General features: G+C 33.6%; 1 protein-coding gene across 1 annotated transcript; it reads right to left on the bottom strand.

Moving 5' to 3' along the window:
* Window positions 1-235: 235 nt before the first annotated feature.
* LOC118346359 (GDSL esterase/lipase At1g71691-like) lies at window positions 236-3,016 on the bottom strand. The gene is made up of 5 exons (XM_035687223.1): window positions 2,417-3,016; window positions 1,815-1,936; window positions 1,126-1,365; window positions 794-1,043; window positions 236-644 (listed from the first exon to the last, which is right to left on the bottom strand). Exons 1-5 carry the CDS (start codon window positions 2,709-2,711, stop codon window positions 409-411), a joined length of 1,143 nt encoding a protein of 380 aa, XP_035543116.1. The 5' UTR covers window positions 2,712-3,016; the 3' UTR covers window positions 236-408.
* Between the last annotated feature and the right edge of the window lie 17,139 nt (window positions 3,017-20,155).

Here is a 20,155-nt window from a genome sequence, read left to right as displayed (position 1 = left end):
TATATATATATATATATATATTTATATGTTGAATTTTTGTAAACTCAAGTGGGGTTTGTAATTTTTTCAAATTATAGGCGTGAATACTAGTTAATTCCAACGTAGCAAACATGAGAGAGGACAGTTTTGTTTCTTGCTGGGCCTTGCCGATTATTTTTGTCTGGTGACAAGCTTATAATTAGGTTTATCTGACTACGAGCAAATTAATTACCAAAATTAATCAGGCTCCTAAACAGAAACCAAAGTAGTTGCAATGATAGCATACCAGTACGTACACCCACAACATAGTTCTTTGACTTGTTTTAGTTACTACTTTCTTTGCTCAAATTTGACGACGAAAATTACTAAATATTGATATATAGATGCGTCTAGGATTGAGGATTGCAAGGCTATAAAGACGCTAGCTACTTAATTAATCTCATTATCGAGATTTGCAAGCTGCTCGATATTCATCGGATAAATAAAGGTTTGGTCTCCATTGAAACCCTTCCTCGCCATGATGATGTTAACCTTTTCTGTTGGGTGAAATGCGTCCCAGAACACATACTGGTCTCGGTCTGAACATGGTGTTTGGAACGGAAGACATGTGATCTGACCTCTGTTTCGCCCGATGCCACAGCAACCACGATTTACAACACTAAATCCTGGAAGTTAAAATTATTTCATATTTGGAATTAAAAAAGAGCTCAAGATAATGAACCTAAAGATGCAGTTTTTGCCAAGATCTTTCGTATTTACGCATAGTAGAATTAAGTTAGTGATATTAATTTGTGAGTAAGTGCGTGCTAATTACCATAAGTTCTAGCATTGGCGACGATGTCTTCAAACATATGGGCAACGTCCATATAAGTGAATCTGACTCCTGGTAGATTGGCACTGAGGTTGTTGATCATTGTCTTCACGTTTGCATTAAAAGGTTGAACAAGAAGATTGACTTCTTCTGAGCAAGTTCCACTTGGGCTTTGAGCCAAGATGCTCGGAATGCAACCCATTAAGCCAAGCCCTGCTAGAACAAATTTCCTGGCTCCAAGATTGTACAGTTTCTGTTTTAAACATCAAAACCACAAAATGAAAATCTGGATATACTTCCACGTAAAAAAAAAGCAAAGGAGTGTGAAATCTTACGGTGAGTTGTTGGGTGTACTGTGCGGCCAAGAAATCAGCATATTGTTGTGCATTGTACTGATTCCTGGTTGGGAAATTCGGCATAAGGTAGTTGTTTAGGTAGTCATTACTGCCCATCCCAACGAAAAATATGCACCGTCCGATTGCCCGGGCAGCATCATCTGCACCTAGACTATCCGTTATCTGATCGAGCGTGCTCTGGAAGTTTCCGATCTGTTCATCGAACGGTATGCGACCCACCTGACCAAATAATGCAAACAATATATAATATATTAGCCATTAATTAATTACAGAGATACATATATATTCATTTTTTATAATATTGCATTAAATATTGTTGCTACTGCCGGTGAGTAGAAAAATATCTAATGTATGGGTGCATGCATGCCACGAATCACGATCAATTGTTCGGCAACAGTAAATTGCTGAAGCGCATGAATTAATTTATAAGTGAAACGGCAGAGCCATATGTAGGTTTACAATGTCATTCATGTTCATGATTTTTGAATAGCTAGGAATCATGGTTTGGGAATAATCAAATTCAGTAAAATGTCCAAAAGAAGAAAGATCTACAGACAGCAAGACATATATATATATATATATATATATATGCATGCAATAATGCAAATGAACCATATAATATATTGTAGGGATGCAAATCATGAAAAATGGAAAAACATGGTGCATACAAAATTCCTTCCAGTGATATCGAGGATTCCGGCGGCCGCAGAGGCGTAGTTAACTCCGTGAAGAACTTGTTCACCGGAAGCTTGAGAGTATGCAGGAATCAAAGGTAGTCCAAGCAACTCAGCTGCAAATGCATACAATTGTACACCAATGTTACAATTAATGCGTATGAAGTGACAAAGTAGATGAAAATTAGGTTTGGTAGGTTTGTCCAAAAGATAGCAACTTTAACTGAGAAAGCTATTAATGAACCCTCAGACATCAATTCTAACACATCATTTTCTTCGTGGAAAGATTGTTTAATTGACAAAAAGTTCTTCCTGGTGGAATTTTTTCTCTCAGCATCGACGACGACAATCATGAATACGACTTCTACGTATCGTACGGTACGTTCCCTTGAGAGAGAGCAAAGAATTATTTTATAACGAACGAGTTTATGATGACCTCTTTTGTTTGATCAATTACGTACTTATGACCACTTTGACATACTCCTGTTAGTATGTCCTTTAGCTCCAGTATTGCAACTTCGTCTTGACAAAATAGAGGGCAGGGACACAAATGAAAAAGAAACCCGTTACAGAGAGAGAGAGAGAGAGTTGAGTACCTATTTCATCGACCATGGTGTAGCCATTGGAGAAACGGCCGGTAGGGCCGCCATTGAAATCAATGCCGTAAGGGAAATAGTTGGCCTTGGCAAAGGAAGGAAGGTTGTTATTGTTGCCATTGTCAATGAGAGAGTCTCCGAATATGAACATGGCAGGCACCATCTCTCTCCCACTTCCACCTTGGCCTGAAGCTGAATTGATCATGAACACCATGATCAAAAACACCAGCAAGCTGGTAGATGACCTCAAATATTTAGCCATGAATGGGTGTTTGTGTACTGTGTGTCTGTGCATATTTGTGTTTTTGTGTGTAATGGCGTATGTGAGAGAGAGAGTTTTCTTCTACACTTTATGAAAGTCGAGTTTGAGACAGTGAATTATGGGGAGGTTTTATAAATAGCCAAGGTAGGATCTTGCCATGGCTATTTAATTCATAGATGGTGGTTGAAAGTAATAAATGCATTCATCTGTTCTCTCCATTGCAGTAATTTCATTAACTAAAGCAGCCAACAAATGCGTACAGGGTATCTCTTTACTTCTTCCCCTTTTGCTTGCTCTTTTCATGATCAGTGTATAAAATCTTTTTTATTTTTCTAAATGAAATTTAATCGGGTTTTAAGATTTTGAAGAGGAAGGAATGGATAATCTTTAAATTCATCGCGAAGACCTTTAGATCATATATAAGCAATGACTTAACTTTTGGACCCATAATTAAATGTTCATCAATTAATACAGTCAAATGAGCCATCTGATTTTTATCCATTCCAAGAACTTTTTGCCACTAGTACAAAATATGGCCTAGTTTTTCATCTAATTGGTAGATGATAAAATATTTAAGAGTCATAATAATTATAATTTCTGATCATCATCAGATTACAAAATGTGATCTACAGGTTAAATAGGATTAATACCGCATGTATGCTCATTAAATTCTTGCTGCATTCATGTGTCCTTGTAGCACTGGTCGTGGTATATATTTATTTTTTAATCAGCTTGCAATTTAGTAGTACTAGTAGTACAAGTACTGGACAAAAGCCTAAAACCTGGAGTCTCTTAAATTTTCCTTTTCACTTTTGTTTGGGCGTAGGGCCAGATTCCAGAAATGTTACGTTAATTTCATAAGTATAGATATTGTAATAATAATTAAACCCATCTACCTACGTACGTACGTAGTCAATATACTTGGTCGAGAAAATTAACCTAATACGTACCATAAAGTAGCTACCTCTTTAATTTATGTCCTACTTAATTCATGCATGCGTGCATATATAGTTTTATCATTTCAATGAAGAATTACTGTTGAATGAAGGTCGCATTGATTTATTTGCTATAGATGACACAAACAAATAAAGCGGCCAATTTGCAATTAATTCAGTGAAATGGTCGGTTACTTTAGTACTTGTCATGTCATGTCACATATACTTACCACATGATTCAACTCTCGATCGATCGCTCTTAGAAAATATCAACTTTTGTTGGATGCATATATACATCATTTTCCAATTCACTAAAGTCGATCGCATCGGAAAGATCGATCATTTCATTTTCAGACCCTTCTTAAAATTGAATCTGAATGCCAGTTAATGTTCCACCTTGAAGAAAGTCAACACACGTAAGATTAATGAAGAAGCTGTGTTGGAAAGATAAGATATATAGATAGAAAATGTAATTAAGTCAGTAGTCAGGCATGCATGCATGCATGGTCGTAGTAACCGTGCCATGAAAATCAGATTAATTGGTGTTTTATCCCAAGACGAAAGGTGTAGATCAGAGAGAGGCGCCGATTAATTTCAACGTCAGAGCTCGATTTACGCATACCCCATTAATTTCTCTCACGCAATTGATCATCATCCAACCTCCTATACATTGCCAGTCTGCCCGATCCTTTTGCTGTTCCCAAGAGACTTGGCCGGGCTGCTTTATAGAAAATAATAATAATGATATTCATGGCCGCCTAGTCGTCATCACCATGCATGAAGATCGGTCGGACACGTGCATGTTACACTACAACAGAATGTGTGTTGTGACAGATGAAACTGTCATAAAAAAAATGACAAACCGTCACCAAATATATTTGGTGACGGTTTGAAACCGTCACCATGACCGTCACCTAAAGTGCGTCACAGAAAACATTTGGTGACGGTTTACTGTTCAACCGTCACAAAAAATATTTTTAGTGACGGTTGGAAGTGTTTCGTTCGGTACAACGTTCGAACGTTCCTTTTTTTGTGACGGTTATGAACTGTCACAGAAAATCACGTTCGGATGTAAAATCAAACGTTCAGACGTTATACCCGACCGATTGGCGTTCGAATGAGAGAAGTTGACGTTTGTTGGATATCGTTCGAACGTATCATATTTACGTTCTAATGTTAATGCGTCCGAACGTTAATTACAATAAACGTTCGAATATTTGTTCGAACGTAAACGTAAATGTTCAAACGTAGAGCGTTTATTGTTCGGACGTTATTTCGAATGTAAACGAACGAGCGTCCGAATGCAAGTTCTTTGTTCGAACGTTAGTCGGTTTAACGTTCGAACGATTCAATTGTATTTACGTTCGAACGTCTGTTATAGTGTGAACCAACGTTCGAACGATTTTTATTTACATTCGAACGTACAGATCAGAAATACTAATTTCATAAAATTTAAAAACAAAATACCAATTGTATCATATTACATGCCCAATTAACAAGTAACAATGTCTTATAAAAGTACAAAATTAGATATTAAAACTAGTCAGAAATATTGATAAAATTTATTTCTTCTTTTTCCCTCGCCCACGGGGATTCTGTTGCAACGACATAACACGCTCCATTTGCACCATCATCTCTCGTTGCACTTGCTCTTGCACTTCACTGCGTATTCTTTCCTCCTGGTCTCTCTGTTGGTCCTGCAAACGCGTCTCTAAATGAGACTGTCGTTCTAAGAGAGACTCTAACTCTTGCTGTCTCGACCTCATATACTCATTCTCACGCCGTGCAGCTTCTAAATCTGCTGTAAGATTATTAATTTGTGAAGCCGATGAGGTTGAGGAGGATGAACATTTATGCTTGATAGATCGTCCCAAACCTCTTGCCATACTAGACTGCGGCCCGAGCACTTGGGTGAATATGTCTATGTCACTAGGAGAGGATTCCGCAGAAGTCGACTGCATCTCCAACATTTTGCTCTGCAATTTAAAAGGTAATGATCGTAAATAATTAGTAACGTATTAAAAAAAATAGAAATAAGAAATAAACTATTAAAATGTTCTATAAAAAATTTATTTAACAAAATTAACACTGCTTACATAATTATTTGCAGCGACAGGATCCATCCACTCACTATGCTCATTAGTGTGAACAGCAGCATAGACATGAATGAGGGAAAAGTTTTCAGGATCATCACGTTTCTAACAAAGCGACAATATTAGCAATTTTAAAAAGATAATGTTAGTACTTATCAGAAAGAATATCAGGAAAATAAATGAATTCTATAATTTTTTAATTACCATTTTTTCAGCAAGACGGTGGAATGACCTTGAACCGGCACGATGGTGGACAGTCAGAACGGATCTATTTTGTGCATTTGTAGAACTCAAGTGCTACAAAATATATTAAAAATGTTAATTGTAATATGTATACATATAATGTATAAAACGAATATGAATGTAAATAATTAAAAGATATAAATGTAAAATACCTGATAATCTGGAGATGCGAAAAGATCACAACACTTTCTCCAATCATCTAACTTCATCTGCTGAAAAGGAGACTGCGCAGCCTCTTCCAACGTCTCAAACTTCTTGAAGTGGTCATGACATCGTCCTTTGTGACGTCGGAATAGTGTAGCCATCAACTCATTCACGGTTCTTAAATCCTCACTACGGCCAAAGTCGAGGTCGAATTCATCCTAACAAGGGAATCAGGTAAAAAATATAATATATTAATCTAAGTAAAAAAATGTACTGAAAAGTAAACTCACCAGCACACGACTTTGAATGTGCTCCTTAATCTCATTCGGAACATCTCGCCATGAGCGCACATAAAATGGAGCATAAGCTCGAACTACTGTGCCAATATAGGAGGAAAGCGCTGCTGCACTATCATCCACTCCTCCAGTGGAATTATCAGGAATTGTGATCTTCAGTTTACCGTGCCTTCTATTTTTTTCAAGAGAGATTCCACGTGTATAGCCACGACCGCGACGTGCAGATGCATGAACTACATGATAATAATAGATATACTATAATTATAATTATATAGTTATTGAGAAAAAAGTATTAACTATATATATAATTATCAACGACAATATTTCCTTACTGGTAGGTGTCGACTGGCTGTTGTTCTCTTCTGTGTTAGCTTGATCTTCAGGAACGGATTCCTCGAACTTATTCTTCAGGAACGGATTCCAGACAACTCTTTTGGTGCAATCCTATCCTCTACTCTCCCATCAAACTTGGCACATTCTCTTCTCCATGCATGATTTGCTGGTAAATAACGTCGATGACCCATGAAACACAACTTCTGAGAAAATTTTAGCCACTCACTAGCAGTTTCTTTATTACACATCGGACACGCTAACTTCCCTTTCGTACTCCAGCCGGAAAGATTCCCATACGCCTGAAAATCATTTATGGTCCACATTACCGCAGCATGCATCTGAAAAGATGTCGACTTAGATGCATCATAAGTTCTAACCCCTGTTTCCCATAACTCTTCCAGCTCTTCAATCAACGGCTGCATGAATACGTCAATATCATTCCCAGGTGATCTAGGGCCAGGGATGAGTAAAGTTAACAAAAAGTTTGGCGCCTTCATGCACCTCCATGGTGGAAAATTGTACGGAATCAATACCACGGGCCAAGTGCTATAACTTGTACTCATATTCCCAAAAGGGTTGAATCCATCGGTTGTGAGTCCCAGGCGCACGTTCCGAGCTTCTAACCCGAACTCTGGATACTGATTATCGAAAGACTGCCACGCAAGTGAATCAGCTGGATGCCTCATATACCCGTCATTCTTAACTCTTTTCTCCTCGTGCCACCTCATATCATGAGCTGTTTTCTTACACATATATAGTCTTTGCAACCTAGGTTTCAAGGGAAAATACCGCAACACCTTAACCGGCACGTTTTTCTTACCTTTCCACCTCGACTCTCCACATACAGGACATGCTTGTTTCTCCTCGTTCTCATTCCAGAACAATACACAATCATTCTTGCATGCATGTATGGACTTGTACTCAAATCCTAATCTCTTTCTCAACTGTTTCGCTTCATAAAAGTTCTTAGGCAATGCAGACCCTTCGGGAAGCACCTCGTTAAATAAGTCCAATACCATGTTTATTGCTTTCGTCGACATCCCACACAATGATTTTATGTGAAGCAACCGCACAATAAACGACATTTTGGAATGTTTTGTACAACCTGGGTAAAGCTCGCGCTTTGCATCTTCCCACAGTGAAGGAAAATTTTCACAATCAGTCCCTGATCCACCACTTGAGGCATTGTCGTTAACCTCATCCATAAACATCCCAGCTCCAATGTCACCCAACATCTCCTCCATCTCATCATGCTCATAATCATCATCCATGTGCCGTAAATAATTGTGATGATCGACCAATACATCTGCTGACCCTTCATACGGCTCACCATGCAGTACCCATCGCGTATACCCCAGATCCATACCGTTCACAAATATATGACGCTCTACTTCATCCAATCCTATCGCACACAAATTTTTACACCCTCGACATGGACACTTAATGTAACCACGACTATCAGCAGAGGCCCGTGCAAAATCAATGAAAGTTCTTACTCCACATGCATAGGGTACGTAATCATTTCCAAGTCTATCGTCCAGACGCATCCAATTTTTGTCCATTTCTAAAAACATCTATATATTAATAACACGTACATTGAAAATTCACATGCATGTCATGCTCCAATTCTCATTACTTTTTTGATAAGGTAGTTGGTCCTATCCCATTCGAGATTATATTCTCCATATTACACAAATCTCGTCACTCTACTAATTTCCACGTTAGTAGAAATTCCGGCAGCACCTCCCCATAATTCTCCAAGTATACATGTTCAAATATCGGGATTGTGACCCTACGAACAGTATACCCGAAGAACAGTAGAAGAAGATACCGAAACTTCATATTAAACGTGGAAAGTAGCGAGTAACAAAAATGTGTAATACAGATAATATAATCTCAAACTGTCCACACTGGACAATTCAGGAATCAGTGGACACATAAATGTACACTGATTCCCAAACGGGTCTAAGGGTATTTATGCAATGTCACACGCATCTAGCAAAAAATCATACAACAATATCTCCATGTTGTTTAAATTAACAATGTCACCTTCAAGTAGTGTTATATTGTTAAACTAAAGAGGGATGGAAGATTATGTGACCCTACGTTTCGTGTCTTGTACACAACGAGGGAGAATGATCTTGAAGAAATGTTTAAATTTTAGTCTAATTACTTAACCGTCACAAACTGTCCGACCTTGACAACTCTCAAGGCCGAAGAGACTATGACAGTCAAGCAATTAAATTGAAATTCCAACATTTCTTCAAGATCATATTCCCTCGTTGTGTACAAGATCATTATTCTTAAAGTATAATTTTAATTATCATACTTAATTTCAAAGGTTATACTATAATTTTAATTATTATAATTCTTAAAGAGTTACTTTTATGCTTGTTATTACTTAATTTCAAATATTATTATAAATATTTAATTATCATACTTAAATTTCTAAGGTTATACTATAATTTTAATTATTAACATTCTTAAAGAGTTACTTTTATGCTTGTTATTACTTAATTTCAAATATTATTATAAATATTTAATTATCATACTTAAATTTCAATGGTTATACAATAATTTTAATTATTATAATTCTTAAAGAGTTACTTTTATTTGTTATTACTTAATTTCAAATATTATTATCACAATTTTTCAAATCCATATCACAACATATTCACAATAACTCACAATATATTCACAAAATAACATGCCACATGTATTAACATATTTCTAAACTTGAGTAAGCAATAAACATGTATTAACAAAGCCTAATGACAATATATTTCTAATAATAAACACAATATTTCAAATTTATATCACAACATATTTAAAATAACTCACAAACTATTTACAAACTATACAAACAATAATCACAATATGATAAAGAGTAAGCATCAAATCACAACAACATATTGATAAAGTTTAGAAATATACCTAGCACTCACAATATCCTCTTACAAATCAAAATCTTCAAACTTCCCAAAACAAGCAATCCTTCAAAAAAATACAACACTAACTTATTAAAAATATTCTATAACAAAAACACATTCTATAAATATCATAAAATTTAAATAAAGACAAGAAATAAAAATATTTTCTTACCAAAACTCAACTCTCTCTCACTCTCTAACTCAACTCTCTCTAACTCTAACTCTCTCTCTCTCTCTCTCTCTCACTCTCTCTCTCTCTCTCTCTCTCTCTCTCTCTCTCTGTGCAGGACCCTCTCTTTCTGTTGCGCGCACGGGAGAAGAAGAAATGATGCGCTTCCTCCCGTGCGCGTACTGATTAAGTTCTAAAATTATTAGTTTAAACGTTCGAACGTTTAAGTTTTACGTCCGAACGTTATATTCTAAAATTATTCCCGCCCAGAACGTTCGGACATTTACAATACACGTTCGAACGTACCCTTCTTATGATATAACATAAAATCTAGCGGGAAAGTTCCCGCACTTTCCTCATTTTATGTTCGAATGTATCACAATTTTTCGTTCGAACGTTCGTAGATTTATAGATAAACGTTCGAACATTTAACTTAAACGTCCGAACGTACATTTCATGAAAGTGTTACCATATTTGAGCGGAAAATCTCCCGCATTAATTTAACTAACGTTCGAACGTTAACAGATTTGGTGTTCGAACGTATAGTATAAACGTCTGAACGTTTGAATAATCACACAGATACCTTAATCGAGCGGAAAAAATGTCGTCTCTTAGTTTAACGTTCGAACGTTAACTTGAAACGTTCGAACGTACGATTCCTACTATACTAACTTATAGTATAATATATATACTACATTTTATATATCTATAACTATATACTACATTGTATAGTATGATAGCATAATATACTTTAAATGAGAACATCAACGTATATAATATATAAACTATACCATATATGTAAATCAATAATATATATTAAATTGTTACTTATTAACTTAAGTTATTATATACTAACTTATAGTATAATATATATACTACATTTTATATATCTATAACTATATACTACATTGTATAGTATGATAGTATAATATACTTTAAATGAGAACATCAACATATATAATATATAAACTATACCATATATATAAATCAATAATATATATTAAATTGTTACTTATTAAATTCTTTATTATATACTAACTTATAGTATAATATATATACTACATTTTATATATCTATAACTATATACTACATTGTATAGTATGATAGCATAATATACTTTAAATGAGAACATCAACGTATATAATATATAAACTATACCATATATATAAATCAATAATTTATATTAAATTGTTACTTATTAAATTCTTTATTATATACTAACTTATAGTATAATATATATACTACATTTTATATATCTATAACTATATACTACATTGTATTGTATGATAGCATAATATACTTTAAATGAGAACATCAACGTATATAATATATAAACTATACCATATATATAAATCAATAATATATAATAAATTGTTACTTATTAAATTCTTTATTATATACTAACTTATAGTATAATATATATACTACATTTTATATATCTATAACTATATACTACATTGTATAGTATGATAGCATAATATACTTTAAATGAGAACATCAACGTATATAATATATAAACTATACCATATATATAAATCAATAATATACATTAAATTATTACTTATTAAATTCTTTATTATATACTAACTTATAGTATAATATATATACTACATTTTATATATCTATAACTATATACTACATTGTATAGTATGATAGCATAATACTTTAAATGAGAACATAAATGTATATAATATATAAACTATACCATATATATAAATCAATAATATATATTAAATTGTTACTTATTAAATATATATACTACAAATTATATAATATATATACTACATATTATATACTACATTGATGTCTGAAGATACGTACGGCCAACTTCATAGCCACAAACGCAACAAATGAAGGTACGCAACTACAACGTGATCACCAAGCTAGCTAGCTAGTCGGTCCTGTATTTTTTATTTTTTTTAAGACATAATTTATATTATACTTATAATTTGAATAATAATCATATTCTAACTAAATTAGTATGAATATATTATATATACTTACTCCATGTTTTATATTAAACTTCATATTATCTATATATTAAATGTTTTTAATCTTTACTTAAAATTAAGATTATAAACTTATAACTTTCTTGTTAAACATATTCAATAAAAATTCAAAAATAATAATCACAATATTTTAAATCCATATCACACAATATTCACAATATTCTCACAACAATATTTATACACATATTAATTCATCAATAAACACCATAAACTCATAAACTATTCACAAAATTCATAAACAATAATCACAATTATTTCAAGAGTAAGCATAAAATCACAACAACATGTATAAACATATTGCTAAACTTTATAAATATAACAAGCACTCACAAAAAAACCAATAATCTAATTGTCAATAATATTATATAACATCCTAATATATAACTTAAACATTTATAATATAATATATTATAGATAAAATTTTGGAAATTAAATTGACAAATGTTCGAACGTAATAATAAGTACGTTCGAACGTTCTGTGTATATAAGGCCAAAACCGAACGTCGAAACGACATTTCCAAAACGTATCCATCGTCTTCTCCGTTCTTTGCCGCCACGCCTCCGTCACCGCCGCCGTCAATTCCGCCACAACCGTCACTAAAAGGTAGGCATTCATCTTTTATGCAAATAACATGTATTTTATTGAGATTTAGATTGAGATTTGGATTGAGTTTTGTTTAAAATCGGATAAGTATTACCGGACTTTCAACTTCATTTTCCGGCCACCACGGCCAGTCATTGGCCGAATAGTCACCGTAGAAATGTTTCTTGAAGTGTATACTTCATTTACATGGTGACATTTCGGCATTTAGAACCTTGTAGAGAAATTTTTGAGATTTCAATAATGGCTGAGTCGACTCAGCCATTCTGCGTCGAAACGTTCGAACGTTTCACCAAGATATTCGAACGTACGACGTTTAAATTACAGAGCCGTTACGGTTTCCACGTTCGAACGTTAATCGTCTTACATTCGGACGTGAATATTATTAAACGACATACGTTCGAACGTGAATATTTACTTTCGCACGTAAATCACATACGGTCGGACGTTTAATTATAACATCCGAACGTAGTGATTTTCTACATTATTCATGCTTCGACGTTCGGACGTTCATATTTACGTTCACAAGTAAAACAAATACGCTCGAACTTAAATTCGAACGTATTTGTTTACTGCTTATGTTCGAACGTACATCTGTACATTCGAACGTATTTGTTTTACGTTTGAACGTAAATTTATTTACATTATTTTACGTGCGAACGTATAAATTAACGTCCGAACGTTTTTATCTTTAACGTTCGAACGTTAAAGATAAAACGTTCGAACGTTAATGTAGAGCATCTTAAAATTAATACAAAAAAATGCATTATTGTAAATAATTTTTTTTTCCTTTTCTATTTTCAGGATATGGCTCTTCCACTGCATACACGAAAACGAGGGAGGGAAGGAGCCACGTCGGACACTGCCCGTATCGGAGCTCGTACTGTTATGGTAGAGAGAGAGGTCTTAATTAATGAGTTCGACGAACTCTGTTGGCAGCAGACGAACCTAAGAGATGTTTTCCTCAGTAGAGGCTGGGGAAATATCTGCACATTGAGGGGGAAGGTATACCCCTCAATGGTTCAAGAATTCTATATGGGGATGTGTGACATGCCTCCGGATGCATCCTCTCACACCGTGACTGTACGCGGTGTTTCCATTGAGGTATCGGCAGATGTCATCGGCGAGCACCTCGGGATTCATCGAGGAGTTGAGACATTTACACACTCAACACCCCGTGAGGATGTAGGCACTTCTACATCATCTACTGGCCGGGGATGTGAGCCAGCATCAGCTAGAGATGCAGGCCAGTCAGAGGCTGAGGATACTGGCGTCGACGCTCGGGATGATGACCGAGACGAGGATTTCTACATCCTCACCGGGAGGGATCGCATGCAGATCGAGCGGAAGAACGCCTTCAACCAGAACCATCTGCTGCATTTCTTCCGCATGTTGCACCTTATTGTTGCAACAAATGTCGATCCTGTGGCTCATAAAACCACATTTAGTCGGCTTCGGGCACAATTTTTGATACGAGTGGCACGTGGAGATCCTATAGATTTGCCACTGCACATTTTTGAGAGGATCCGTTACGAGGCGAGCATCGTCTCCACGGATAATCTCCCATATGGTGTCCTCATCAGCCGACTATTACTTGCACGGGGAGTGCCGACCCAGCCAGAGGAGCGGGTCAAAGATCAGATGAGCCCCCTCGACATGACCACGCATCGGCGTAGCATTGGACAGGCGAGGGGACGTCAGCCACCCCCTGTAGAGGATCTAGTTCCTCCGACGCAGCCTGAGCCAGGTCATGTCGGGAGTAGTAGTCAGCATACGCCGAGTACATCTGCAGGAGATGTGCGGCCTGCTTGGGTTGATGCGGTCATCTCACAGCTGACTGCGCATATTGATCATAAGATCGATCGATCGCTCGAGGCTATATCGGCGTCTGTTGCCGAACTCACCCATCGTGTAACTATCCTCAACGACAAGGTTGATACCTTGACTGAGGAAGTACGGAGTTCGACTTTTGCGGATAACGTTATCATCTGACTGTTGTTTACTACATTCTATCAAATTTTGTATTTTATTTTTAATATTTGTAACGAAAAATATTATTGAATATTTTTATCGTTTTTTAATTTCAATTTTTAATCTTCTTTGATGTTATAATTTCCAACTTTAATACTAAATCACTGCATTTCAAATATATATAAATCAATAATATATATTTATATATTACAAAGTGTGTATATATAAATATATACAATTCAATTTTTTAGACTTGTTCACAAATTATGCAAAATAAAAATCACATAATTTTTAAATTAAAGTCATTTAATTTAAATTTACAATGAACGTTCGAATGTTATTACTTAGCGTTCGAACATTGGTGCAAACATTTTACGTTCGAACGTAAAATTAATAACATTCGAACGGTTGCGCCAAAACATTTTACGTTCCAACGTAAACAGACATAACGTTCGAACATATATGTGACGTTCGAACGCATATTTCCCATACGTTCGAATGTAAAAAAATCTCATTCTATTTTTAGTGACGGTTTTCAAAAACTGTCACAGAAAATGCCTTTTAGTAACGGTCTAAGGACTGTCACAATTTCCTAACCGTCACTAAAAAAACAATTGTGTTGTAGTGTTAGCCGCCATGTGTAGGGGCACTTACGCATTGACCATAGTTTTACATTTTATAATAATATTATAAAAAAAGATATTTTTATAAATTGATATCACTTTTATAAAATATTCTCTATTTAAAACATAATTGTGTGCCAGAAAAGTAAAATTACGAAAGTAATAAATCCAGGTGTAGTTGTAAAAACAAATATGATTACTTCTTTGAACAGCAAGCGCGTAATCACATGTTATTGTCGATTTTTCTTCTTCTTTTACTGGTGACAGTTGACAGGTTTGAAAATAATAAAGAGAAATTAGGATAAAACAACAACTCCTTTAAATAGTAAATAAATTGTAGATGAGTTGTCATTCTATCATGACTAGGAAAAATTTTACACGTACAACTTCTCCAAGCATTCACATTTCACATTCCATAGCCCAAAACACTAATTTTTCTATAATTTGAGATTTATTTTAGAATTTTGATCAAAATACTCCTCACATCCTAATTCTTATTTTAAGAAAAATATTTAAGAGATGAACAGTAATTATCTAAATATAGAGAATCATTATTCATCCCCTAAATTATTTTTTATAAATATCTTATTCTAATACATAAAATAAATTCTTTTTTCTAATCATCTACATTTTATCTCATACTCATATTTGTTATAGTTTTAAATAATAATTTTAAAAATAATTTAATTAATTACCAAAATATAAAAATATTAATTTTAAAAATATTATCATATCCACAAAAAAAATAATTTAAATTTTTGTTTAAAATATTCACCAGAGTAATAGTTTAAAATATAAGAAAAAAGATTGAGTAGTTAAGTTTGTAAATGGAAATAAGAGAAAAAAGTAATAAAGAAATATTATTTTAATAGAATAGAGAAAGTATAGAGAATAAGATGTAGGAGGTTTTTGAAAGATGAATAAAATTTTAGAGAATGTACTTTTTAGCTAAATTATATGAAATTTTATGGGGAATAGGATGTGAATGCTCTTATTATTCACACAACCTTCACACATCATATTTTTTTTAATTTTTATTATTTTTTCTTTAATCAAATATTTAATATATGAATAATGAATAGAATAAATATTGAATTGGTTTCAAAAATAAATAAACTCAAAATAAATTTAAAAAAACTATTAAAAATTTTTAAAATTTTAAAAAATATGATGTGTAAAAATTGAGGAAGTTGTGTATCATTATTCCATAACTAAATAATAAATAAGAGAACACTTTTTTTTTCTGAAAAATAAGATATCACTTGTTCAGGAGATAAAGCACGTCAATCTCACATTTTGATTGGACAGTCGTAATTTACGATTGAAATCAACTTTTTAACAAACTTACTTTATTTAGCAAAGTTACTTTATTGGCGTACTGAGTTATTATTTACGTACAAAATTTGTCGCATCTACTTACAATTTATATTATGTTTATAAAAAATTTTCGTTACATGGACTATGTTTGCGTCCATAACGATGGTTTAAATTTAGAGATAAGATTAAATAATTTTAAATAAAAATTAAAAAAATATATTATTTATATATTATTATTATTTTGAGATTTAATAAAATTAAATTGTGATTTAAAAAAATTAAATTATTTATTATATTTTATGTGAAAATTTAAAAAAATTGTAACGATGATATGAACTAAAATAAAATGAGATAAAACATTTTTCAAATTCAAACGAGGCCTCAGAGAGATATAGGGGATGTCAAAGACTCGAAAGGGCCTTATAGTGCTCTGTTTTTGTCCATAAAAATGCTAGTAATTAATATGGTAAATGTTTGATAATTTTTTAGATGGTTACTCTGTTGAAAGATTAAGCTAATATTAAACAAGTAAATTATTTACCTGTTTCACATGTACCTTTTTTTTTTTTTTCAAGCTGATGATCTTCTCTTGAGATTTATCACTGAAAGCATCTTACCGGCCAGAAGCTAGCTGCGTTCCTAAATTCTTCTCCATTTTCCTTCTAGTCTTCTTAAATGGCTACCTCTAGGGCTGCAAACGGGCCGGTCCGGTCCAGTCCGGCGATGGACCAAAAATTTTCGGTCCATTATTTTTCCGGACCGGACCGAACACCCAAAGGGACCGGACCGGACCGATATCGGTCCAGTCGGTCCGCCCTTTTTTTTTTTTTTTTTTTAATAATTAATAAAAAAATTTATTTAAAATACTAAATTAAATTAAGTGACTTATTAATGTGGATTATGTAACAAACTCAATAAAAAAATATTTTATATGGTCAATGATAATAAATTAGATGAAAATTATATTATTAATTTATATAATTACTATATAATTAACTAATTGATATTATATATTTATTAATTCATAGAATATTAACAAGTGTTAATAGTATATTTAAAATTTTATATTGTTAATAGTGATAGGTTAAATGAAGATATATATAAAATAATGTTAATTTATAGAATATTAACAAGTATTAATAATATATTTAAAAATTTATATTGTTAATTGTACAATTATTATATATAAAATATATATATAAAAAATATATATTTTTTTTAATTTTTCATTCGGTCCGGTCCGAAAAAACTGTGGACCGTGGACCGGACCGAATGATTTCGGTCCTCTAAAATATGGACCGGACCGGACCGGTCTAAGTCTCGGTCCGGTCCGGTCCGGACCGAAACGATCGGTCCGGTCGGTTCGGTCCAACCGGACCGTTAATCACCCCTAGCTACCTCCCATGCCAACCAATATTTTTGTCATACATGAGCACATGAGTTTCTTCCCCCGTTTCATAAATTATATATCCTGTTATGCTTTGAGATTGAAGAAATTAATGGGCCTAACTCATTTCATAAAATCGGTTCTACAAGAGAGGATTGCTCGTTACTTATAAATATATCCAAGACCTTGTCTACAGTCAATGTGAGATTATTCCTCAACACCCTCCCTCAGATGTAGGTCAGTATTTTTTCTGGTCCTTGTTACAGGATAAGTAGTAAGTAGTGTGGGCCTCCATTCGTCCTGTAGCAGGCTCTGATACTATGAAAAAATTAATAGATATAACTCATCTCATAAAACCAGTTCTACAAGAGATGATTGCTCATTACTTATAAATATATTAAAGATCTTATCCACAGTCAATATGAGATTATTCCTCAACAGAGATAACACGATAGTATGTACGTTAATCATCCTGATGGACTCCCCTTTGAGCCTTTGGTCATGAACCCACAAAAGGGATACCCTCGTGCTCGCTCTCTATTCATACTTCCAACACTACATCGATCGTTAGCATTTCCACGACTTTGAACAAAACTAGTTGAGTGGGATCTTGAGAATGCTGGCTCCAATACATGAATAATATTATGCTTGATCTGAATCTTAAACCACCCACAAGTCTCGAGAGAGATGATCATAAGTAAAACAGTAAATTACAAACATATTTTTTATAGCAAACGACACTACGAGCTAAAGTAGCAGTACTAGGATGGCAAAACATCATCTGCCGACAAGATTTGTCCATGGGTTTTACACAATGACGACGTTAGCTTACAGTCTTACACTAGTACAACATGATGAACAGTAGGTAAAATACTTGTTAGACATAAATAGAGCCAATGGTAGAATTGAAATATTTCATTTTGTATTAATGTTAGTGGATATGGGGAATTAGTACGCTGGTAATTGGTGCAAATTAAAGTCAGTAATTGCTGCAGCCGTACTAGTGTTCTCTTCTGATGTCAGCAGTTAGCAGCTAGGCGAAGCATCTTTCCTTGACTTTATACAACTAATCATAAAAACTTAAAACAAAAATATTAATTTAGATATCATTTAATATTGGACAATAATATTAAATTTTTTTTTTACATGTCGTGTTGCATAAATGTATTTATACCATATTCATCTTGCATTCGGGAATGCTCTTATAATCATCGTCATATGCTTACCCGAAATACGTACGCCCCACGGTCCCATCCATTTGAGCCGAGTTTAAAACTCAGATTGACACGTCGTACAATGCATAAAAAATAGAAGCGTCACACCAAATTTATACTACATGATATATACTATAGTACTATAAAATTTACGTAAGAAAAATATTTCCTAAATTGCTGTATTAGAATTTGTGAAAGTTGATAGATAAAGTTAAAAAAATTATTTGAATATAATTTTTTAAGATTATTTTTGTTCTAGAATTTATAAAAATTGTATTGATTTTTATGTTTGAAAAATGATTGGGTAATTATTAAATAAAAATTTGAAATACACCGTTAAGGAAAGCATTCACTCAGTCACACAAGCTGGAATACAAGAAGAAATTATATGCAACGGATCAAGTGAACCTCAGAAGAATGATCTAGAATAGCTGAGAATTAAGAGTGAGGGAATATTCTTGTAGACAGGTGTCATAAAATATGTGGAGCAGTTAGTCATATGTATTTATCTATATAAAGATCAATGTAAGAAAGGCACGGTAGTTAAGAAAATGAGAAAAGTAGGAATGAAAAGTAATTGATCCTAATTAAGGCATTTTGTCAAACACCTCTCCTACGGCTACACTATGAGTAGTTATTTCATTATAGACAATATTTTTATGTTTGAGTATTGATGTTAGGGAATGAGAAAATTTGAGAAATGAAAACTTTGTAGTCACCAAACAGATATATGCTTATGTAATAGCTTACACGTATTACACACGCACACATATATATAGACACACGCGCGAGTGTAAAGAGACTTCTCACGGGACGGTTCGGTAACTTGGGTAAGAATTTTCATTGGTTGACATTGTCAAGCATGGCCTTAGTACTCTGTTGTATATTTGGAAATGAAAGTTCTAGAAAATTTGAGAAATGTTGAAAGACCTTGAAAATCTTGCGTTTCCAAACATGATGTTTATATATGCTTATGTAATAGCTTACGTATTATATATAATCTTCGATCTAGCTCTTATATGCTTATGTAATACACGTAAGTGAAAAAAGACTTGTATTTTTTTAATTATTAGCAAAAATAAATTAGAGATCACTTCTCCCATGGGCGCACGGTTCGGTTAGAATTTCCATTGCTTGTCAAACATGATGACCTTAGTCTGCTAGCTGTATATTTGGGACCGAATGAAAGTTATAGAAAATTTGAAAAATCTT

This window comes from Juglans regia, unplaced genomic scaffold (genome assembly GCF_001411555.2).
Source record: "Juglans regia cultivar Chandler unplaced genomic scaffold, Walnut 2.0 Scaffold_768, whole genome shotgun sequence".
Classification (NCBI taxonomy): domain Eukaryota; kingdom Viridiplantae; phylum Streptophyta; class Magnoliopsida; order Fagales; family Juglandaceae; genus Juglans; species Juglans regia.
Note: the sequence above shows the minus strand (reverse complement) of the source record. Positions and strands in the feature narration are given on the sequence as shown.